Source organism: Anser cygnoides, chromosome 16 (assembly GCF_040182565.1).
Source record: "Anser cygnoides isolate HZ-2024a breed goose chromosome 16, Taihu_goose_T2T_genome, whole genome shotgun sequence".
Lineage (NCBI taxonomy): Eukaryota > Metazoa > Chordata > Aves > Anseriformes > Anatidae > Anser > Anser cygnoides.
The window spans coordinates 8,526,705-8,550,996 of record NC_089888.1 but is presented as its reverse complement, the minus strand read 5'-3'; the positions used below and the strand labels follow the sequence as shown (position 1 = coordinate 8,550,996).

The window sequence follows — 24,292 nt, the reverse complement described above, 5'->3', positions numbered from 1 at the left end:
TGTGGATGTCATCGCATGCAATTGTACGTAAAAATAAAGCCAAAAGAATTCAATGGCATACGACCCAGTTATCCGTGCTTTTCTGAAATATGACTTAATGTATATCACTGCTACAAATTGTTCTTTACCTCCTTTGTATGGGCATGTATAGGGAAAAGCAAATGTTGACTATGTGGTCTATCCCCTCCAAAATTTCCAGTTGTGTAATAAGAACATTCACTGAACCTGACTGACACATCGTAAAGGGTTATTGGTCACACTTACTGCAACTGTGATAGACTGAGCATTTATGTAAAAATGTAAAATACACTACCAACTTTTATAATCTCTTCTTTTCTGGGTTACTCTGTGAAATCTACAGCAAAATATGAATTTGTTCAGGGTAATATATGAGTTTTTGTCATTCAAGGCAATTACTGCTGTGACAACAGTACACATTTAGCAGAACATACTGCTGACTGACTGAAGAACCTTCCCCGCTTATATTTATTACACCCATTCAGGTGACATAAGCATAAAAGACTCTGTGCTATCTTCCTTTATAAAATGTTTACACATTGCAGTAATTCAGTTGCACGTAGCTATAGCATCACAAGCTCCTACCTGTTCTGGGCACGATCAGGTTTACGCCTGCATGAAAGATGGCCATCCACAGGAATTGCTCTCTGGTGACATTATAAAGACTTATCTTTCTGTATGGAGTCACTGAAACACAGCAAGACTCCCCACATATGTTCATAATTCTTAACCTTGAAATCACAGGGAAAAGGGAAAGCAGCAAAGTTGCTAAATTTGTCTTTATGTCCCCAGGTCCAGCAGGTTAAAAATTCACCATCCATTCTCAAGATAAGGAAACTGCCTCACAGCAGCCAGATTAGGAGATTAGGAGAAGATGCAGTCCCCTATCCAGTGCTTTTAGTACCAGGAAAATTGATTTCAACAAGTGGAAACAGTTTCATTCACAGGGCTAACACTGTATCTGTCTAGTTCCAAAAATCAGTTCAAGAGAAAGCAGTAAGAAAGGAAAAAAAAAATCTTAATACCACCTGCTAATGCCTCCGTACTACATTCAGCACATGATTAGAGAATAATGTTTCATTGTTTACCTAGATTAAACCATTTATCCAATTAGGCTGCTTTCTGCAGCTTGCCTTAACTGTTGGCATTCCCATTAACCCTCTCCCCAGATTCTGGGCCCCTGAGCTCACATCTGACTAGTCCTCTCTTCCCAGAGAGCACCCATTTGCCCTTTAGTAGCCCACTAAACAAGGCTCAAGTGGGGTGGCACTTTGGGGCTGAACACTGAAACGCAGCCTCTTCCAAAGTCTCTGGTCGAATGATTAGGAAAAGCAACGGAAAAGCTTCCCCTAGAAGGTACAGCCAAGCGGTGCAAGGGCTGCAGCTAAGGGACGAAATACCTCTATCTTCAGTGACATCGATATATCCTGCCTGTTGAGAACCCTGCCACTCTCACTGTCTTAAATCTATACTGTGCCTAGAGGATTTGTAAGCACATTCACTTGAGAAACACCTATCGCACAAACCCACCATCTCATTTCAGGTCAGCGCTGATGCTGCAGAGATACCAGGTACGCCAAGCCTACACCAACCCTCAGCAGCAACATGGGCAAAAAGCCTGAGAAATAGTAATCTAATAAACAGAAGTTGGCTGACATGAGAAGTAAAATTCCTCACTTTGGAAACGAAGCGCGCTCTAGCATTACGCGTGGGATAACTGTGTCCATATGTTTGGAACGCCTTGTCTTGACCTCAGGAAGAACACGTTGGCTCCCTAGTACCAGACGTGTAGGCTGAGGCTTTACTCAATGTTGTGTTTTAGGGTGGGGTAGGATGGCAAACGTTTACCTGCTGGGACAGGATGTGGATAGTAATGGCCATTTCTGAGTAGGAACACAAGAACGGAGGACAGGTGACCGAAATCCATTCTGATTTTCTCATGGCACTCATTCCTTCAACTGAAAGCGTACGGGACAGCTGACAGCACCCGTTTCAGCGTGCAGCCTGTGTAAGAGCAAATAATAACCTCTCCATCTCCTGAACACGCTCAGAGCTGCCTCCAACCCCCGAAGTCAGAGCACACAGGGGCTCAGCACCCCCAGCACGGACGCCTGCCCGGAGGGGCTGCCCCCCTCACAGCCCCTTCCCCGGGGTGGGACACCTTTTGCGGGGCTCCCTGCCCGTCCTGCCGCAGCCGAGGCCCTCCCACACACGACCCCGGGGCGCTGCCCTCTCCCCTCACAGCCCTGCGGGGAGCGCCCTACCTGGCGGGGCGGCGCCGAGGCACCCGAAATCGCCCCTTTTTGCCTCAAAGAGGCTCCTCGTCGCCTCGGGGGGCAGGAAGGGGGCTCTGGGGAGAGTGGCCCTGAGGCGAGGAGGAGAAGAACGAGGAGGAGAAGGAGGAGGCGGCCCGCCCCGACCCACCCCGGGGCGCTCCGGTCTACCCTCGCCCCCTCTCTCCCCCCAGCCCCCCGGCTACGGTTGTGGCCGCCCCGGACATCGCGTCGCCGGGGAGGGCGGCGTAGTTCCGGCGGGGAGCGGGGAGGAGCGGCGTGCCGAGCCAGGCGGCGGCGGTCTCGGGAGCAGCCCGGAGCCCGGGCAGGCAGCGGGGTGCTGCTGGTGGGGACGCGGGGGGTGGTGGCGGCCGGGCCGGGCCGGGCCGTGCGCGGCGTCCCCGCCATGGAGATGGAGAAGGAGTTCCACCGGCTCGACCAGGCCGCCAGCTGGGCCGCCATGTACCAGGTGAGGGGCAGCTGGCTCGGCTCTGCCCCGCGGTGCTGGGGGGGGAGCGCTGGTCCCTCTGCCTGTATCCGCTGCTGAGAGCCGGGGGGGCTCTGCCCTGCGCCTCCCCTCGCGGCTTTCCCCCATGCCTGCTCTCCTTCCCCTTTCGCTGAGGGAAGAGAAGGAGAGGAGGCTCCGCTGCGCGACTCGGAAAGCTCCCCTCTGCCTTACCGAGCCGCGCCGAGCCGGGCCCCCGGCCCCTGAGGTCCCCGGGCAGGACGGGGCAGCCCCCGGGGCGCTACTGCCCGGTCCTGGGGGCTCCTCGGTGGGCTGAGCGCGGCCGCAAGTGCTCAGCAGCCTTCCAAAGCTGCTTCCTGACCCCGGGGGAGTGAAGCCGACTGTCTGCTTTTTTCTTTAAACAGAAACGCGATGGTGAGCGGCGTTGCACGCACCTAGGTTTTGGTCGCTTTAGTAGTAGAAGAGATCCCTTAAAATGGCTTGTTAGGAATACTCATGCAGGGATCTGGTACTGCTTTTTATTACTTTGTTTATTTAGCCTGGTTGTGACATTCCTAAAAAGCCGTGTGGCAAACATTTTTGCGATGGTAAGATTATTTGCGAACCACGCACAGCTTCAGAGGTACGAGGATCCGAAGTTAGGCCCTTTGTCTTTAGCAAGTTGTGTGCTCACTTATCCAAAATGAGGTCTGAGAGAAGACGAAGCACGCTAATGGCTGGGTGGATGTGTTCAGTCAGATCGGGTAGCATTACTGTAAAATCCATTTGAATGCTTAAGCTTCCACATTGCATATTCTAATGAGTTTTAAGATCATATTTGTAATGTAAAACTTGGGCTTTGCATCCCTTTCACTGTATTTCTCTGGCAGTAGACATTAAAAAAAAACTGGATTTATGAAAATGAAATAAATGTGCTTCAGTTTCAGAATTACTGTAGGCAAGTTTTCAAAGCAGTAGCTTGCAGGATGAATATCCCAGTTGTTTGGCAATTGGAGAATAAGCATGAAATTTTGAGCATGTTTTTCAGAAAAGTCCATTTTTTGTTAGAGGACTGCATTTCCTGCAGGGTTCCAGCACTTGCTAACTCTATCAGTTGAAAGTCATGTGCATATATGACGTTATGTTTTTGCTAAACTGTTCTTGACAATTTGGTGTTTTGCAGGCTCAGTGCTCAGGAAATGATTTTGAGTAATATAGCTCTGTAATGGAGGTGGTGTACTTCTACGGGTGCAACTGAGTTACAGAAGTGAAATGTGTAAGGAGCTGTAAGATTAATAAAGAATGAGGGCCTGTGGCATATTTTCAATGTAGCATTCAGTGATATTTTTGTCCAGCTTTCTTTGAATGATGTGACTCAATCTGCTCAGACAGTGGCGCAGAATGAGGTTTGATTGAGGACTAACTAAAAAAAAAAGACTCCAGTGATTTGCGTCCAACTGTTGACAAGCCTGAGAGGTGGGTTTTTTGTGGTTTTTTTTTTCTTGCTGTTTGTATTTTAAGGTTGGTTAGTAAGTATGTGCATCTACATCATGTAATTCAGTTTCTAACTACATCCTGCTTTTAAATATCAGCTGTTTAAAATGACTTCTTGGCAGATCACGTACATCTAGAAGAACAATGTACTTCACTGTAATCCATGCTTTTGATGTCTTGGCTGACATTAACAATGCAGTTTTCCTACAAATCCAATCTTTGCCTGAAGAACGGAGTAAGTGGAAAAATGTTTGTCATTGGTGCAGTCTTCTATTTCTAAAAAGTCTTCCAAGTTAATTGCACCACAGTTAATTGTACCACATGCTTCTAGTGCCTAGGTGTTACGATTGTAACTCCTAAAATCTAAAGAAGTTCACCAGTGTTCTGAATGAAGCATAACACAGTTTACTAACGGAGTCACTTCCTCTTCTTTCTTGGCTAAATTTATTATCTGGAGGTACAGTTGTCAGTTAGGGGAGGAATTACGAATACACAGGGAGGTGAAGCTAATTGGAAGGATGGCTGCAAGGAGACACGTCTGGGTGCCACGTGACTTTGAAGAGTTAAATTTTTCCAAGCTTCTTTTTTAGGACAAGGGGAAGCTATGTTTGGCTATGATAATGGTACAGTTCAGAAAGAATAAAATTTAAGATTTTTTTAAAAGTATAAATTATAACAAGATGGGGACAAAAACATTTCAAAATGAAGAACTACTGTAGGTATTCGTGACAGTTCTGCTTTGTGCGCTGTACGGTTAGTGGAACTGTTCTCTGGGAAACAGGGTAAATGCAAATTAAGTTCTCAATGTTTTGAATTTCTTTAAAAACACCCAGTATCCTCCTTTACTTTCATTTAGATTTTACTTTCATTTAGATTTACTCACTACAAGAACTGTGAGCCATGAGATCTTGTAAAGGTTGTTCAGAGGCCCAGTACTTTAAAAGGGCCTGGTACTGGGCTGCTCTTGTGTTGTAGAGAAGCACACTCAGGTCTCATTTTATTAATTATCTTCCAATCTAAGCATAAGAAATGGTGAGAATGCAAATCTTGTATTTAAACTGCTAACCATTTTCCTTTAACTTAGTGTTTTATGGAAGAGGACTTTCATTTGAATGGATAGCAATGTGGTATTGCGGTAAAGGTGTGCAGTCTAGAAAACAAATACCTAATGGCAGTTGAATGATATGCACAGTGCATAAATACCTTTAGGAGTATCAATAGGAATGAAAAGCATTCATTCTGGAGATGTCACAACAAAAAACAGTAGCCCAAAGCTAAGAAAAGTACAGTTTAGTCTCTCTGTTAGAGGAGGAGAGACAAGATACAGGAAGAAATTTTTGACCAGAATATCAAAGGAATATTGAATCCTCACTTGCTACCAGTGAATTAAATATCAGATTTTAATGGTAATTCTATATTCAGAAGACTTTCAAAATTTTAGGGGGTGTTTTGGTTTCTAACTCCTCACACATGATGGTATAATTAGATACTATCTTAAAAACACAACCCTCAAATACAGGTAGAGTTACTTCTTGTGTTTATATAAACTAGATATGTTGATGTTAGTATGTTGGTTAATGATTTTAAGTTTGATGTGTTAATAACATTAAAGAGACCTGCGAATTATTTAGTGATCTAGCATTCAACTAGGGATCCCATACAGAGGGGATGGAGGCAGACTTGACACTGTTGGCTTTCACTGAAACTTCTATGGGGACAGCTCATGCTGTTTTCCATGTGAAGGTAGCAAAATTATACAAAATCCTGCACTGTTTTCTGAGTTCTACGGTTACTATTGCAAAATAAGAAAGAACTGGGTATAATCTAGATTTTCAAATATGTTCGGAAATGAGAATATTGAAAACAGTACTAACTGTACTGCTGTGCGTGCTCTGGAAAGCTGAGGTATAGATAGTTATAGTTTGATTTGAGGCCTGGAAGAGGAATATTATAACTATTCTCAATTTCTTTATTAACTTTTAAATTCTTTTAAAACTAGTATTAAAGTGAACGTTTTTTCCCCAAAACCTCTTTAAGCTAAACTAAAACACTACAAGATATGAAAGTTAATAAGCTTTACCCAGATTATGGGGGAGATGCAGAAAACTGCTGTTGTGTATATTTCGGGTATTTCTCTCTTAAAAGAGAAAAGATGTGGAAAGCTCTTTTTTTTTTATGCTCACTGTCTCTCGAAAAACATTAATGGAATATTATGGAATATGTGGAATATTATAATGGAATATGTAGATAGATTTTAAAGTTGAGGGTAACAAACTGTAAAATGGTTGGCCCTGTAGACTTATAATAGTGTGGTTGCGTTGTATTTTTAAAGTAAATGAACAGGAAGTTCTACCAGCGTTTTCGGTTTATAAGCTGCAGTGAGAGTTCAGACTGTATGCTGCTGCACTCTACAAGCATTTGTGTTTCTCTTTTACTCTGGTGCTCACAAACTTTAAACTTCTTTGCAACAGATAAACTGTAGCATGAGCACAACTTATTACAAATGCATCTTTGTGCTCGATTCTGCCAGTTCTTGCTACTTGAAAATGCAGGTCTCTGCATGCATGCTTTGCCACTTCTTAACTTGTGCTATGTTGATTCATTCGAGGCTTAATTTAATTGGCTCTGGTTATGGAAAGCTAGTTTAGAACTGATAGTTGCAGGGAGTCTCTATTTTCCTACAACACAGCTAAGGATATCCATGTCTTCAGTGCTATACGGCCACTGAATCTTGATAGAAGCATGGGAGAGACTAACGATGACAGAGTAAGTAGCTGAGTCTCTGCGGCTTGCAAAGTCAATATCCTCTCCGTGAAAACCAGAGCTTACTTTCAATTACCAGTGCTAGTATCCTTTGTACCACTGAGCGTGTTCCAGGGCACTCGGCTGCGCTGGTTAGTTGTGCCGGTAACTTTTCCAGGTCAAGTCTCTTTCGTCGACTGATAGCAAACATGCGATTGTGCAAGTCCCATTAAATTGAGCTACTAAGCAGCTTAGTTTTGCTTGTTTTTCAGACTCCAGGGTTTAAAATCTAAGTACTTGAATCCAAATCTTCTCTGATAGCATTGCTGTAAGTAGAGTATTTAAAAATGGAGCCCAGTATTTCCCTATGACAGCTTACTGTTAAACAGTTACCATTTGCCAAAATTCTAGAAGTCATACATGTGGACAGTACTACACCTGCTCCTGAATACCTGAAAGGGTTTTGTGTTTTTACTGTGTTCTTCCACATTACTTATTCCTCTTTCTGTTTGCTGTAAGGGTATATACATAGAAGGAAACTGGCAGTTACGGAGAATGCAGTATTTGCCACGTGCCAAGTGATGTTAAATTCAAACAGAAATAGTCCCTGTAAGTAGAGAATAAAATGTGTTTTGTGAGTGGGACACTAAGTATTTTTGAAACTAAAATAACTCTTTTAAAATAATCTGGGTAGGTTTCAATTAACAGTTCATTTTATAGGCAACTAAACATTAAAATGAAATCTTTTCTCGTAAGACTTGCTTTGCAAATGGATGTTCTCCGAGGGCACTCTTTATCTGGGACATTCTAGGCTGTGGTTTACACTGAAATATCGCTGCTGCTTTCTTGTTAACAGATCACTGTCACCAGCATGACATAATAATCTATTTGGATTGCTAATTTAGCCTCATCAAATGTGAGAGAAACTTACTGATTCCACAGAATTCAGAATTCATGTATGAATCAAAGTGGACATATTTTAATTAAAAGAAAATGGAGTAGAAAAGAGAGTCTGAGCAAAAGAAAAAAGTCTGTAATAGCAGTGTTAGTTTGAAGTCTTGCTGTCGTTTGTAGTGCCATGAATGTGAGAATTGGGCAGGTTTTATCAGTCACCAGATATGCCACTGAATTGTTTTTACCATGGTCAAATAAACTAGTTTTTACTTTAGACTCTCCATATGCAAAATGAGAACTCTATTCAGTAAAATGTTAGCTTTTTTTTAATAAAAAAAATATTTTCATCCCTTTTATTACACAGAAAAGAACCAAAAGTGTGCATACAGTATCATTCTGTTATTGTTAATATATGAAGTAATTTTCTAGTATTTTTTTCTTCTTTTTTCAATACCTGCAAATTAGGTTAGCACTGTGTGACAACAACTTAAGCTCCAGTAATACTTCAGCAATTCAGAATCATATGTGGATTTTCTCCCATGACTGTAGCCTTCCTTTGTAATTGTGTTCTCTTTGAAAGCAGAGGCCTGTTGTCCAGCATGGGGAAGGATCCGATCTCTGCAGAGTAAAGTTTTCAAAATGTGAGTTCAGTCAGAGGCTTAGTAGCAACCAGATGGATAAATATTTGAAAATTGAGTATTATGCCACAAGGCTAACAAGTTTTTTTTTGTTTTGTTTTTTTAAAAAAAAACCTCACACCTATCCAGAGGAGTAGGTAATCAGAATTTTCCTGAGTGTAGATTTTTATATATTAAGCCCTGCTTAATTCTGTTAGTTTCTGCAATACCAATTTTGAAAAAGGTTAATATAAATTGAGATCTAAGACTAACATTAGAGGATCATGCCTATGGTTTTATATCATATTCACAGTGTTGATTTGAAGTGTTGTCAGTGTTCAGACATTTTACTGAATTATATAAATTTAAAACTGTGTTGTTTTTTTTTAAGTATTAGACTATGTTTTTGTGTCTGCACCTAAAAGTGTGTGGTGCATCACTACTTGTCAGGGGAGGGCTTCCTCAATGCACTAAATGTGTGCATTTTTTCCTAAAAGAAACAAGTTTATGAAAATGAAATGTAGTAACAGATTCTCTGCGATATTCAGAAGTAATAATACGAACTTGATCTAATCTGTAAGCTTTGATGTTTATGGCATTTAACCATTGAGATGGGTTTTTTTAGTCATTGGTCAACTTGTCTCATGTTGATTTGCACAAGAAACATTTTTTGTTTATCTTTCTGGTGCCAGTAGACATGCCCTTGCTGGTTTGGCTGGGAGAGGCACTATGATACAGCATCAAAATGCCTTTGTGTGTTCACTTTGTAGATCATGTAGTACAAACGCCAATTCATTTTCTACCAAGGCTTGTGAATTTAGATGTGCTTTTTCTCTCACCCACGCAAAACACAGCAAAGATACAACAGCTTGCCTGTCATATTGTACCAAGAAAAAGTGATAAAAGTGATTCTTGGAAATTCATGTGATTCTGTTAATAGTGATAGCTGATCTGCTTTCAAACTGGGTTTGTGCTTTCTACATTTAAGAGAAAAGTTCACGGGACAGCAATGAAAAATCTGATGTCCGTGGTCGGAAGGAAATTGAGCTAGCATAGTATAAGACTTTTGAAAAAAATAAATAAATTCTTCTCTAATTTCTAGTTCTATTTCCATCTGCTTTCACCTTGCCCAACACATTGTCCTAGAAAATGAACTGTTGAACACATTATTTCCATAAGTAATTGTCTTTTGCATTCATAAGTAGTGTTAAGAGTAATGAGCTGGTTATCTAGGGCATCTGCTTGTAAAAGCACCATAAGTACAGCCAGCTTACTTGAGAGGTCTGACTTTTTAACCATTGTAGCTAAAGCCTGTCTGTATCTTTCAACTCAAAATACTAACATCAATACTAGGACAAATGTGATTTCTCTCAAATTGTATGGTGTTTAGTGTTTTTTTTCTTTTTCTTCTTTTTTTTTTTTTCTGGTGGCGTTTGTTTTTAACTTCCACTCTCTTGTCTCCTGCCTGTCCTTGTTGGCATGATAAGTTACAGTGTACTCACTGTACTTTTAAGCAGGAGAATTTCTTGGTATCACTGATACTGAATATGTACCTTAGTTTCTGTTTTGTTAACCTCTGGTGTGAAAAAATATTTGGGCAGTCCTGCTTCCTAGTTGGGCATGTCTTTTGTGAAAGAAAGTGAGAGATTAAAAAAACTTCTTGTTGAACCCAGCATTAATCTCATGGAGGTGCATTTTGGATTTAATTAGGTAGCATTTTGATACCTGCATTAAAAGCCTGTTTTGGAGGCCTGTTTATCATTCCTAGGGTCTGAAACTGGATTTCTTCTTTGCATGTTGGACATTTTACTTCCTTCTGTGTTGGGATCCTGGCCTTGAAGTAGTAGTTTTTTCTTTTCACTGCAGTGTACTCCAATGGAAAGAACAGCAAGAAGTCTGCTGCGTGCCTTTACCGTCTGTGCCTTGTCCCACCATCTGAAACTGTAATCGTCTCAGCCGTTGGTTGTTACAGATGCTGTGGTAACATGGTTAAAGGGATATAAAGACATCTTCAGCACTGACAGCAGTCATCAATGACAAGAAAGATTGATTTCTCTCACCAGCTGTTAAGATATTGTTTAATCAGATTTGAATTGTGTGGTGCAGCCTTCTTCCTGTACTTAGAAGAAGGTTAAAACAGTTTCTACGTAAGTAGGAAATAAAGCAACAACAAAGCAAATTTTGTATTCTGCCTGTGTATGTAATTACATGAGAAATTCCTTGCTATTCCAGTGGACAGTGTGGAGCTGTGCGGGTCTGGCTGGAGGCAGAGTGGAAACTGAGCCCTCTGCTCAGCAAGCTTACAATACTTCTTGTGCTGAAGTAATGGCTTGTTGAAAAAGCTACTAGATAGTAGTATTTTGAACTTAAAGTAGCTGTTCTATTTATGATCTTTCAGGTGCTTTTTCTTGTATCTCAAGTTCCCAGAATTTTATGTTTCATCTGTGAAGTGCTTGATTCATCAAGTACTTGATGCTGTGAGCCGTTCTACAAAAGACACTCTGTTTCTCAGATTCTTTATATTTATTTGGAACAAGAACAAGTGGTCTACACATGAAGAGGAATGTTCTCATAACCTTCTTCCCTTGTGCACATCTGAATGCGAATTGCTTGTTTATATCATTGCTAATCCCACAGTAACAGGTTACAGTAGCATAAACAGTGTGACCTTTCAGTGTGATTGCAGGAAGTAAAATGTGAAATCTATTTAAAAAATGCATCTTTGACTAAGGAAGAGTATACTTCCTTTTTCTGACAGGAAAAATAATCCATACTGGTTCAGATCTTGATTCCATTATATTATGTAGGGCCTGTTTTTCCAATGTCTTCTTTACAGTCACTGCAGCTGCTTGAAGTAGGACTAAACCTCTGCTCCCCTTGTGTAAAATTGTGCGTCCCTGTTCTGCTTTGTGCAGGTCTGAATGATTGTGGGATGTGGGCTGCTGGGGAAAACAGAACTGACATGAGCAGGAGGATTTACTAAGAGGAACTTCTTCTGGAAAGAGGGAGAGGGTGGGTCATTGGAGCAAGAACTGGAAAAATACTACATGGCTTATTAAACAGCCAAAATACGTATGCACACGTTCTAGAAATTTTTTGAATATTTCCAAAAATGAAAGAAAAATTGAGAGTTTTAACCAGCAAGAGAGGAGGGAGTGGACAGCTACCCAACTTCAGAAAATATTTTTGTGTATTATTTGTAACAGTTTAATTAAATTGGAAAGCAACAATTGTCGCTTGTGTTCTTAAACTTCAGACGAAGGAGTGCTTTCACACTAAATTGCACTTGCCTGCCTGGAACTGTGCAATGCCCAGCAGTATCTGTAGTATGACGAGTGAGAGTCTTGTTTCAACTTGTACAATGTTTTCATTCCCAGTATTGATATCTTCTCAGAACTGGCCCAAAGTTTGCCATGACCTGAGCAGTTCAGCCCTTGTACTGTTTCAGAACTGGTAAATATCTGAAGGACGATACGTGTTGTGAACCAACAAACCCATCCTTTTATCCTTGTGCATTACATTAGCTGTGATTAAATCGGTAGTGTACTGAGAAATACCGTATTGAGCTGGGGGGTGGGGTGGTTGATTTGCCAGTGAGTGATATGACATAGATGGCTCATCAGTAATTTCCCTTTAGAGGGCAATTGCCTCAGTCGTTTGAAGTGAGGCTGTGAGCAGGCCGAGGTTCCAAGGCCTGGGGCGGTCGCTTGTCCTCGCTGGGGACGGGCTCAGCAACAGGACGGTGTTCGGGGTGCACCCCTGGGTTCTGGAGCTTGTTCTCGCTGTCCCTCAAACTCGTCTTGTTTTCAGCAGAGATGAAAGATTGGAACAGGAGGTTGAAAATATGTAAAATCTTTACAGCTGCTAAGTTACTGGATTTATTAGCCGACACGAGAACATTGGTGGAGAGGTCTAATCTTACAACAGGCTTTTTAAAGCTTGTCAAGAGCAGGCAGAGGAGAAAAATTTTATGGAAATTACTAACTTATTAACAAGAAATACTAACTTACTAACAAGAAATTAGTGACAAATAAGACATAATTTGTGGAAAGCTTAGCATTCAAAACCTCAGCTAGGAACCGAGTCCATTATGCTAAGCTCTACTTGATGGCATTATTGTACAGGCTACTTCTCTGTGACTGACTGACAGCAGGAAATTCCTTATTATTTGTCTGATAAGTTCTCTACCACATGAAATGGAGATGTAGTGTGGTAAAACTGTTAAGTACTTATTTTTTAAGAGTAGCTAAATTAGTTAATAGTGCTACCTCGTTAGGAGCAAGCACTCAAACATTATTATGCGAAAATAATAAACGTGTACATGAGAGCTCGAAAAGGAAGAAAGAAAACCAGCAAAAGACCTTTAGGGTTTCCTTATACTAAACTGTTCTCTAACAATGTCTTCCAGATAAAAGTATCTCTTCACACAAAAGTCTGTCTTCGACTGGTTAGAGAAAAATAATCCAAGAGTCTTGTGAAAATGCTGTGCCCCCAGCACTGTTTATGTAATCGGAGGCACTTGTGTGTGACCCTAAACCTTTATTTGTGGATCACTGCTCAGAAGACTTTAGTCCAACAGTCTTTTGGTTGGGACTTGGGTTGAAAGAGATGTGAGGAGGTGAAGTTGTTGATGGTTTTTTTTGAGATGTTTGGAAGTTGCTGCTTTTTTTGTTTGTTTGTTTGTTTCCCTCCTCTCTCCTGTAAGTGTTCCAGGTGCATGCTAAGACTGCAAAAGGGGGTTTGAGGTAACCACCAAATGGTGCAGCATGTCTAGTCGCTGGCTGGGGCCTGCAGCAAGTACAGCCCGGTGAGCCTGGTGGAGCCGGAGGTGTGGGGAGCGAGGGGGGAGCGCAGGAGGTGAGGAGAGCTGTGCCTCCTGAGGGGGTGCGCTAATCACGGGGATGGTGCTAGGCCTTGCCAAATGAGCTGGTGTGCTCCCAGTGAATTATGTTAAACTCGCAGCATTAGTAGATGCATGAAGTGGCAAAATGTTGTTTATCTCGTCTGATCCATGCAACTTACTTTCACTGACAAATCTGTTTCATTAGCATGGGGAGGATGAAATAGGCCTTTGAAGGCCTAGCCTGTCTAGTTTTGTAGAGCCTTTCATGTACTGGAGTGCGGGGTGCTAATCCTTCCTGCATTAGGATGTCTGTGCAAGTTCTTCTTGATTGTGTGAGGTGCCTGTTTAACACTGAGTCTCTTGTTTTTTAAGCTCTCAGTTGCTTTCACATGGGGAGAAGTTGACCTGCACAGCTGAAGGGGAAAGCTCCCTCACACTGCAGTGACAGTTAAAACAATCCTTAGTAACACCATTGGTTCTGTTGGTGTCTTAAAGGATTGCTTTGTAACTTGGAGAAATAATAAAGTATAGAATGAATTTTAGCATTAAAAGTATGGCTTGCATTGGATTAGTGGAGGGGTTGTATCTTTCTACAGGAACTTCTCAGGCTTTTTGTCCATAGATTTTCTTATATACTGTCTATTCTAGAGACATGGGTTTATTCACCTTTCCCACGTGCAAATTAATTGCTAACACACATCGGAAGCTACGCTTATTCTAAGTAAAAACCAGTATTGATATCCACCGTGACTGAAGACTTAATATGTGTTTTGATTTGCGTTTGAAGGGCAGCTGGTAAAGCAAAGTGCTCTGAAACCTAATTCAGACCTAACTATCCTCTCCAAATGTGAGTTCACTAAATCTAACATCTCTGCTGTCAGCATTTAAGGGTTAAGTTTCTCTTTCAAAAAAAAAGTATTGATTTTTCTTTTTTCTTAGAACAGTTTACTACTCTGAAAATAGTTGTGTAAACATTGAGCTTTAAGTGCAACTTCTTTTAAACCTTCCTGTAGAACAGAGGTGCCCAGCCATTCTGTCCTGGGGCCATGTGAAGGCTGCACAGCCAGGTTTGTCCCTGTCATCAACCAACGTGCTTGTGCATTTGGCACGTGACATGTTCAGCCCTTACATGACCCAGCAGCCCTATAGTCAGGTAAACGAATGTGTAAACTTGTGTTCGTTGGGCAGGGGAGATGGCACCAGCGACTTACTCCAAAAATTGTATTCAGTCTGTAGGTAGTGAACCAGTTGTGTCAGGTTTAGAAAGCTGTAAGCTTTTTTTTTCTAAGTAAAACTAGTTTAGCTGTTTTTGGGTTACCTAAACACGTATTAGACAGCTTGTGAGACAACAGCAGTATCCCAATTCTGCTTTATCTAACATCTGTTTTCAGCAGTACTGTTTGTACTCAGCAGGTTTTTGTGTGCATTGCAGTAGCTTGGCAACCTGTAGGTTGCACCCTTCAGTGATTTCAGTAGGCTTTTAATCATCACTGAAATTTTCCTTTCCAAATTTGAATATTATAAGTATAGTGAAGTGGGTATCTGTGATTATAATAGCAACAGAAATGTTAAGCAGATCTCAAATGAAATAAGCTGTTCATCTAGATTTATAATCCAGTGTAGTTCTTCAAATTTCAGTTCAAAAGCCTTTCTTGAAATTGATTTAAGAAAGGGATACTTGTAACTTTTTTCTGCAAATGATCGTTAACCAGTTACAGTTACTTAAAGTTCCCAGAAAGAGATTTGGGAATTGTATGCTGAAAGAGGTTAGGTACTAGAAGGCATGACTACTTGCTGGTTCTCTTGTAGGAGCAAAGCTTGAGTTTGGCCTCTCTCTGCACGCAGAGGCATGAACTTGCTTTGCGCAATCCTGTTAATTGTACATTCTCTTTGAACTTGAATCTCAGTATGTTAGAAATGGTACAAAGCTTTTGCTAATAGTATAAAGAGTATAGTTCCATTGGCTGTGTTCTCACTGATGTCCCTTACAGTGAAGTGTTCATATGCCATATGGTAGAACTTGCTGGGATTGTACCCTAATTCGTAGGGAAGAAACAATACAGGAGGGAAACCCACTTAGATTATGGAGTTGGTACCTTTTATAGCATGTGGTTCACCATTTTTAATGAACAGTATTTCTTGATACTAAATAAATCCAGTAATCCCCCTCATACTTTTAACTTAAAAACTGCATCTCAAGAAAGCCAGTAAAATAACGTATGATAAAAACATCTTCAAGGAAGTGAAGTTTACCACTAAATAAGATGTAGATATCTTTAATAGGTAATGTGGAGTTCACAACTTCCTATTTAACAATTCCTGCCACTTCCTTTCTTGTGTGCTTTAGTACTTCCTCTGCATACGAGCTCAAAACTTTGAGAATCTTGATGGAACTTCTAGAAAGTTGGAAATATGGCTATTGCCTGTCCCATAGGATCCTAAACACAAAAATAATACTGCTGTGCTCTAAATGTTTACCACATCATAGTCATCGTGAGACTTTATTCCCTCAACTTTCGCAAATATACTAGTAAGTGTTACTTAGCTTTTATATTCGAGTTTTTTGCCTTGTGCTTTTTTTTTGGAACCATTTATGCAAAGTGACATCTCATGGCCATGAGAGGAAACAAATTGGTTTAAACTCTGACTGCAGTTATGTAGTGTTTCAAAGCAGTGCACAGGGTTTACTTGAATTAGAAATAACTCCTTTCTTTTTCATATCAAACATTTATTGGTATTGCTTTGTTTGTCCTTTTAAAGTTTAAACACTTTTCTTTTGTTACAATTGTTTTTCATAACTCTCCCTAGAAAGAGTAGGTTTAAAAATATGCTTTCACCAATATAAATTATTTTATTATTCTTCTACCTTTCTTGTTTATAAAAGTACTAATAAAATAACTGAGTTAATATCTATAAATCAAACATGATGGCTTAAATATTGCTTATTTTGTAATGCTAATTTTGGACTTGCATGCTGTTCATCATCTCTCATTCTTTATCAGTGATCTACCTATTTCTGCAGAATAAGAATCTTGTACATGTAGAGCCACCTATGTTTTAATTTTAAAATCTTTAACAATCTGGCGATTAATTTAACCATCTAGACAATCTGAAGCATGCTCAACATTGGCCTGCCACTACTTTTACCAAGTAAGTTCAGTGGTATTTTGACTTTGGTGGGACTCTCAGCATTTTGAAAATCTCACCTTTGTGATGCGATGTATTCAGAAGATTATCTAGCAGCAACTGAGGCTGGATCACTAAGATACAGTAATGCATGTACAGTTTGGCTAAAAAATAACTTTAATTTCTAAACCATTTCTTCCATCATCTGAACAAAAAAGGCTCCAAAATACAAGCATACCAGTCGCTATCTCTAAAACACAGAGGGCTCACAGAAAAACTTTGTGACAGTTCTGGTGTACTTTGTTTGAGAACTGTGTTTAAGTCTGTTTCATGTTATTGCTGCTAAATAGATCTAGGAGCTACACTTTTGTGCACTGATTACTGAAACTGGAGCTCAGAGCTCTTTAAACAAGGAGTACACGTTCATAAGCAAGCAGCTATGAACTGGACCTTTTCCTTTCAAGACAGGCTCTTCTGAATGTTCCAGATAGAGAAGAGGTTGCCTTTACCTTATTAAATAAGAATATATGCCTATATAAATGAAACATAACAGAAAAAGTAGTGGTAAGTCTCTGAAGTCTGAATAATCCGTTGCTGTTGCATTTGATATGGTAACAGCATTGTGCTGTGAAGGCTAATTTGGTAGGTTTCTGAGAGGGAAATAACCTTTGGAACTCTTATAATATGCAAACTAATTAGAGGGTACAGTGAACACAGCTGTTTCTGCCAAGCTGACTAAGCTTGGAATTCAAATTACTATTTTTAGCCAGTTTATAATGTCTCTAGTTCTCAATGGTACCCAAGTTATTACCTTTAAAAATCATATTAATGTGCATTTATCCCACCACTAAATGATGTACAATCAACATTTATAGTGCAACCAGCCTGTTGCTTTTTAGCTCAGGACAAACAGTGTGAATATACAGACAAAAGAAAACACTTCAGGTGGCATCTGGGCTGTGGTACACTGAAATCTTTTCTGTGACTTGCATGAGTTTGAACTGAAAGCTTCCTCAGAGGAAAAGGCATGATCCCTGGAGTGAAGTAATTGTTGTTTTCTGTAAGTTGTTTACATAAAATCTCTCTAGCATACTTATTCCCCCGCCCCTTCTTGCCCTCTGAGAAAGTTGCCTTTCTCCATTATACTAGAATTTCTTGCGTGCTATTTTTTGCATTAAAAAATATTTTTCTCTTGATCCTTGAGATACAATCAACATATAGATCCTGTAAAATATATATATATATATAAATTCTATTCAGAGATCTAAAAACCACTGCAGCTAACTATACTTTTGCAGTCTATGAAACTGCAGTAAACCAAGAGTTTGGAAAACAATACTGGTATAGGTTACTTTGTGTAAAGTGCTTACCATTCAGTGAGACGGTGTCAAGACTAACTTCAAAATTAAATTGCAAACCAGTGTCTTTTTGCTGATAAGCTTTATTTGGAACTTTCTGCAAAGATTATTAGATAAGCAAAAGCGTTCATCAGGATACACATACAGTGAATAGTCTTACTTCGTGCATAAATTTGTTACATCCTTCTTTTTAGTCAGTCTAATTTTAATATAACATATGGCATGCTGGTGTCTAAAACTGCTTTAACTGACTGTACTTTGTGAAGGCATATATAACTAGTTTAACTTCAGATAAGAATTCAGGTTTTTTTAAGTTATTTCTTTTTTGCTTCTGTTCACATCAATAGCTTTCCTACTGTATCTCTTCAAAATTATAGCAGATAAGATCTGAGTTTAGTTAGTGTTAGATACAGAAAATGATGGTTGCAAATTAATCCTGTTTTCCTAAGCTTTATGTTTTTCACTTCTGTTTTTCATGATGGTAGGAGACTTCCAGACCAGCTTAAATCAAGAAACTAAAAACTAGGCATCTCCAGAAAATAGTTCTGATTCCTAAATAAAAATCCTTTTGTTTCTGGTTTTGTGTCATCATGGAAAATAGGCCATTGACAATCAACCTAGATCTACTTTTGTATTTCGGAAGACTTTCTCACCAAAAACGTGAAGGAAATGCATGATTTCCAGGCCCGGCTCCCATGGCGCTGAATGGTGTCCACTTCCAATGACAATTTGTTGCTGCAATGCTAACGATGGGGGAGGGAAGCTAATCTAAAACTTTCTTCCCTTGCCTCTCGGGACCAGGGAAGACAAAAGCATTCCTACAAGAGCCAAAAAAACTGCTCAGAGAAATATCCTCCCTTCTGAAAGGCGAAGTATATAGTTGTTCCAACACAGCTGTCAACCGACGAGCATTACAGTGTAGTAGCTGGATTCCTAAAATGGTAGTGAGAAACATTGACTCCTAAGTTAGAAACCAAATGAGTTAGAGCATTGCAGATGAAAACTAATCTGCTTGGAGAACACAAGCAGCATCCATAATAGCAACCAAGAAGTATCTCCTGGCTGCCTTCAATGGGTGACTTCCTTCACTGGTTTATTTGCACTGTTCCCGAGGGGAGACGTGGCTGCAATAATGGCTATTTGGAAGAGATAAGGTGGATCAAAATCAGTACTCTAGCTGAAAGGTTTTTCTGTTTCTCATTGAAACCCTTTAATGTTTTGCAGTCCAAGTTGACAAAAATGTTTCTTTTGGAATGCAATGCCAGCAACAACAACAAACAACATGAGGGCATCCAAAGAACAATAGCAGTGATGTGAAAAAAAGTAAGATATCCTTCTTTTGTAAAAATAAAAGAAGGACTCTAAAAGGATATTTTGTTGATTTAAGTCTTTAATGAACTTGCAAAGGATTATGCGTGTGTGTATTCTTACACACAGCCTACTTTGCCTTTGCATGCTAATTACGATGCTGTGCTAACAGCATACCGAAATGAATTGGTGATGATTGTTGGAGTACATGAGGTCTCCTGCTGTCCCTATTACTTGTGGCATTAACTATGGTTTCTAGGAGTTATTGCCCCAAGTTAGTTTGTTGAATTTGTAAAGAGGTTGATAAGTAAATGTGAAAAGAACTCTGGAGCTCTTTTTAAAACTCAGTTTTTCTATTTTCAGGCACTTCCAGTGCTGTAAGAGCTCTTTAGTTTCTTCTCTCTGACAACAGTGCATTTTTGCTTTTGATCAAAGTATCTTTATGTAGCCATCTCTGTTTCCACCTATCTTTTAATATTCATTTTGGTACCCACCAAAACTTCTGAAGTCATCTTATTTCCTATTTCCAAGTAGTATTTGTAAACTGTCTTTGGTCTTCATTACTAGTATCTGGACCACCACTTTAATGTAGATATGGCACCAGTCAAAAGATAGAAGGGTGTATTTTTTTTGTTTGAACCTCATCATCCATTTGCAAGAGAAGGTAGTGCTGCAGAACGAGCTGAAAACTCAGAAAAGCATGTTTCTAGTTACTGAATCCGTGGTTAAAAATCCTAGTGATCTTATTCAGGGAATCATATTCCATCCAGGGGGATTGTTCCAATGCTAAATGTATGGATGTGAAGTCAAACTCTCTGAAAAGCAAAAGCTCTGTATTTCTTCTCTTTCCCACTAGGAGACCATTTAAGAAAACAAGTTGTCTTTCTCTAGGTTGTTGGGTTTGCCTTCAGGATTAGAACTATAAAATACCTAAGAGCTTGGTGAATACTTTTTGTTACTTCTATTGGATAAACAAAATGATGCCTTTGAGAGGTAGCGACTTAGTAGTAGATGGCAATCTCACCCACATCCCAAGTGTTGCTGGGATCTTGTCTGTTTTGTAGACATTTGTATGTCTCCTGATTTTTGTAGATCTGTCCCGTAAGTCCATTTGATCACCTTGCTGCAAGCTAAAATCCCTCATGCTTCATGGATGCTACCTGATCAGTCTCGATTAAGGAGAAAAGGTAAAGCTAATTAGTTAGCAAGGCAGTGTTCAGTTTATTTGTTGTTGGTATTTTGAGACTTGTTGTATAAATCCTTGACTTTTTTCACAAGAGACTTTTTCACTGGTGGAAAACCAGTGCTTCATGCTGGCAATTCCTGCACTTCAGTTTCAGAGCAAAGCTGCCTTTCCCTGGGGTAGGGAGCATGAGATGTGCATCATGCCAGTTGAAATGTCTGGGAAATCCCACTGCTTTGGAAGTTCTGATTTGCGTTATGCTTTCATGGATAATTTTGTAAATGCATCAGGAAATCAGCAGTATGGGCCATGCTACTGAAGCGCACCATGCGGTGAAACTGCATCTTGTCCTTTCAAACGCGGAGCGATGGCTTGCTGAAAAGCTCTTCTCATGCTGACTTTGTTTTTCTCTGGCAACTTCTGTGCCGTGTTCTACACGATCAGATTTGTATCTCGCATATGATAGCTTAATTTGAAAGTGACTTTGACAAACCCAAGATGACTTGGGAATTATAGCCTGTCCTTCTCTCCGTGACAGCTGTTGTTTTAAAAGGTCGTGTTAGTTCCTGAGGAATGTATGTGGCTGCAGCAGAGGGAGCATGGGACGGTCGGTCCCTGCCCATGGCAGGGGTGTTGGACTGGGTGATCCTTGAAGGTCCTTCCAACCCATCGTGTCGTGACTTGACTTGTCTTCTGTTAATGTGACCTTCTAAAGCACAGCTTGGTAAGCTAGATGTGTTTAACTCATGTCATCTACCAAGAGATAAAAAATAGTGCCGTCGTAGTTCTGCAACTGTGTATGTTTAAACTGCTGATAAGATGAATACACAAATGTTGGCACATGTTTGTTTGTTTGTTTGTTTGTTTAATCTAGCAGTTGGGATTTCATTCTGTTTCTTTAAAATATTTGTCCTGAGCAAAATGACTGCAGTGTTTGTCTATTAAGCTGCTAAAGTGCTGTGCTGTTTGTTTGGCTTTTAGTCAACATACTTTCCAGGAAAAGGTGAAAGGACACAAATACCACAGGCAAGTTTCGTTTGTAATTCACTGAGCGTGAAGAATATGTTTTAATATAAAATGAAGTCTCTTTTTAATGACAACAAAACCAAAAACCGAACAAAACAAAAACAACTTAAACAAGGCTAAGTAGAAAGGCTCAAACATCAGCTCCTCAGATATGCAGGGCTGCTTGCTTTCCAACCTGCTAAGTGTGTGCTATTACTCATCAAGACCACAGAGCACAATCTGTGTGTGGGTGCTCTGGGTACTTTAATAATTGTAGTACTTTGGTTATAGTTCACAAGATGATCTTGTTAATAGATTTAAATTGATTTAGGGAGTTTTAAACAGTGACAGTAGTTCAAATATTAGTTTAAACAACTGCCTGGGGTCTCTCTTTAGGCAGAAGTAATGTCCTTCTGTGTTGGTACAATACCTAGTACTGTACTAGGAGCCTTTCAAATTCCTTGTTAACAGTAGTAATAAAAATGCCAGATATTCTAAAAACTTACTTAGTTGGCAGTGTGCCCACATGCCCAATTCTGATGTGTTCAGAATGAAAAGTCTTGGAGCAGACATACATTGGGATCAAAAAGGGGAGATATGGGAAAAAAAATCAGAAAGACCTGTGCAGCTTTTACCTGAGAAGGCATCGAATCTGTTGCCGCTTGGGTGGTGGTGGTGGTGCTCCAGTGGGGCTGCCTGCAGTGTGCTAGTTGGAGCCAAAATATTTCTCTGTAGTCATTCAGATGCCAGGCCAAGCGTAATTCTGAAATGACAATTCAATTAAGGATCTGTATATCATTTTTCTAAATGTGTGAATAAATCTTACGGTAAGTATGAAATACGAGAGGAAGGCAGCAACTGTAGGCTCGTTAGGAAAGACGTGCTTTAAAAACAGTTAGAAAAAAACCAGCCCAGCAGCACGCAAACCCACAGGTAACCTGCTGATGTCTTTATCAAAATTGAGGAAGCAGTTTGTCAGAATGGAGTGGGGAAAAGACATCTTCAGATGGGATCTAGTAATGATTTTCATTGCTCACTAAGGTTGCAATACAGCTGACAGGAATTGGGAGTATATTTCTGGCAAGTTTTTGTCCCTGTAGCAGAGCACACGCTATATACCTATAGAGATCAAATGACATGCACGTTCTGTGTAAAGGGCGAGGACGGTAAGTTATGAAATGGAACTACGTGCTTGTGTTCATTTACAGGAACCTTCTCGTGCTTCAAAATTTTAAATGTACTTGTTTCAGTGTACTGAAATCAATTTACAGGAAGTGTGGCTGAACTGATTCACTTTCTGCATATCGATTTCTGCCCAAAGTAAAACTTCTGATATTAACAAAGCATGAGCGATATTTTAGATATCACTTGAAATGACTTAAAATAATAAAGCTTTTTTTTTTCCTCTTAAAGTTTTTCTAAAGGTGAAATTTTAAATCTGAATAAGAATGATTCAGGGTAATTCCTGTAATGGTGATGAAGTTTACAACTGGCTTGTGCTTATAGAGAATAAGAATTCTCGCTGCCTTCCTGTCTTTATTTCAGTAATTTTTCTAGTTCTTCTGAAGATAAATTAGCTGCTACCTGGCAGAGTAACCTGTTTTCAGGGCTCCAAGAATAATCTATTCATATGTCTGCACAGTCATGGTACATAAAGAGCCACCCGATGATAGTTCCTGAAACAGAGTTAAAAACTTAAAGGATAATACTTAAGTTTATTCCTTCCATCTTTTTTGACTCTATTCTGTTAAAATTTAGATATGAACAAGATGTTTTTTTTTCCTGTCTCAGTTCTTTCTGTTTGTAATGGAAAATACATTTTCTGATTTTTTACTTAGTTTTAATTCTGCAGTTCTTAAATGTTTATCCTGTTAACAAAGGGCTTTTGGATAAAACTGTAACAGATTAAACCATGTCAGCAGGGTGTTGCCTTCCACTACCTTGTAGTAGATAGGACTCTGGTTGCTGAGAGATGTAATGTCAATTGGCTGCTGTTGGATAGCTATTAGGAAGCTTTAATCTTAGTTTTATTGTAGAATTTCACAAAATTATTTCTATATGGCAGATGGTAAATTTTAAAAATGCTGGAAATCCATACCTGCATGCTGGCTGTTCCCGTTGGTATTGGCTGTGCGAAGCAGACTAACTGGCTTTCATCTGAGTCTTCTATCTTCGTTTGAGCACAATCCTTGAAGTGCTTTAAACAAAAGATTATCCTATCTCAAACCTTTTAAAAGACAACATTTTCTTTTTCTGTACAGAACACTGAGCTTTATAAAGGAATTGGGCTTTCTGGATTTATACATTAAGCTTTTCTAATTGGTGTATTGATCTGAGCTGCTTTCTGAGAACCATGTATATGAATTTAAGTATTTCCAAGTCTAGGAAGTGTTTGAAAATAGTTGCATGATTTTGGGGGAGACATAGAGGGGAAAAAAATGTTTCTTGATTTTAAAAAAAAAAAAAAAAAAGTAAAATATCAATGACTAATGACCATAAAAGTGAACAATGTGAACAAGCAGTGAGCAAGGAGTGATATTGATGTAGGTGTCTTGAAAGTCACCATCTCTTTGTATACCTTGCAGAAAAGGGGACACTCAAAAACAAGAGAACCTTGAAGTTGTTTATCCATTATTTTTTTCTATCGAATAAGCTCATTTGTTCGAAGATTAGCTGGTGATAATACATGATGCAAGAATTTGGGGTCACAGTAAAGTCATGCTTTTTTTCATACTTTTAGCCCAGCTAGTACTGAGGCTGTTAACACTATGTAGTGTCTGAAAGATTGTAGAAGATTCAGAGTGAGTATAAATATAAAGTCATTCCACAGTTCCTAGTTCATGAAGTCAGAGATCCCTTTGAGAAACTGTGAACTACCTGCAGTGGTTCCAAGGGCATCTCGCCTCTGTTTGTTTCCAGTTTGCAACATGTCATTTCCAGCTGGTCTAATATGCAGCATGTTGAAAGTGTGAGAAAGAAAGTGTGA

General features: G+C 39.7%; 1 protein-coding gene across 2 annotated transcripts in view; it reads left to right on the top strand.

The window, feature by feature from the left end:
- The first annotated feature begins 2,483 nt into the window (after positions 1 to 2,483).
- The window catches only part of PTPN1 (protein tyrosine phosphatase non-receptor type 1), a 45,055-nt gene continuing 23,246 nt past the window's right edge, over positions 2,484 to 24,292 (top strand). The window contains exon 1 of one of the 2 annotated variants that reach the window (XM_066978147.1): positions 2,484 to 2,760. In XM_066978147.1, coding sequence (XP_066834248.1) covers positions 2,698 to 2,760 — 63 coding nt within the window. In that variant the 5' untranslated portion in view covers positions 2,484 to 2,697. The remainder of the gene's footprint in view (positions 2,761 to 24,292) is intronic. The other variant, XM_048072538.2, reaches the window with a different exon arrangement.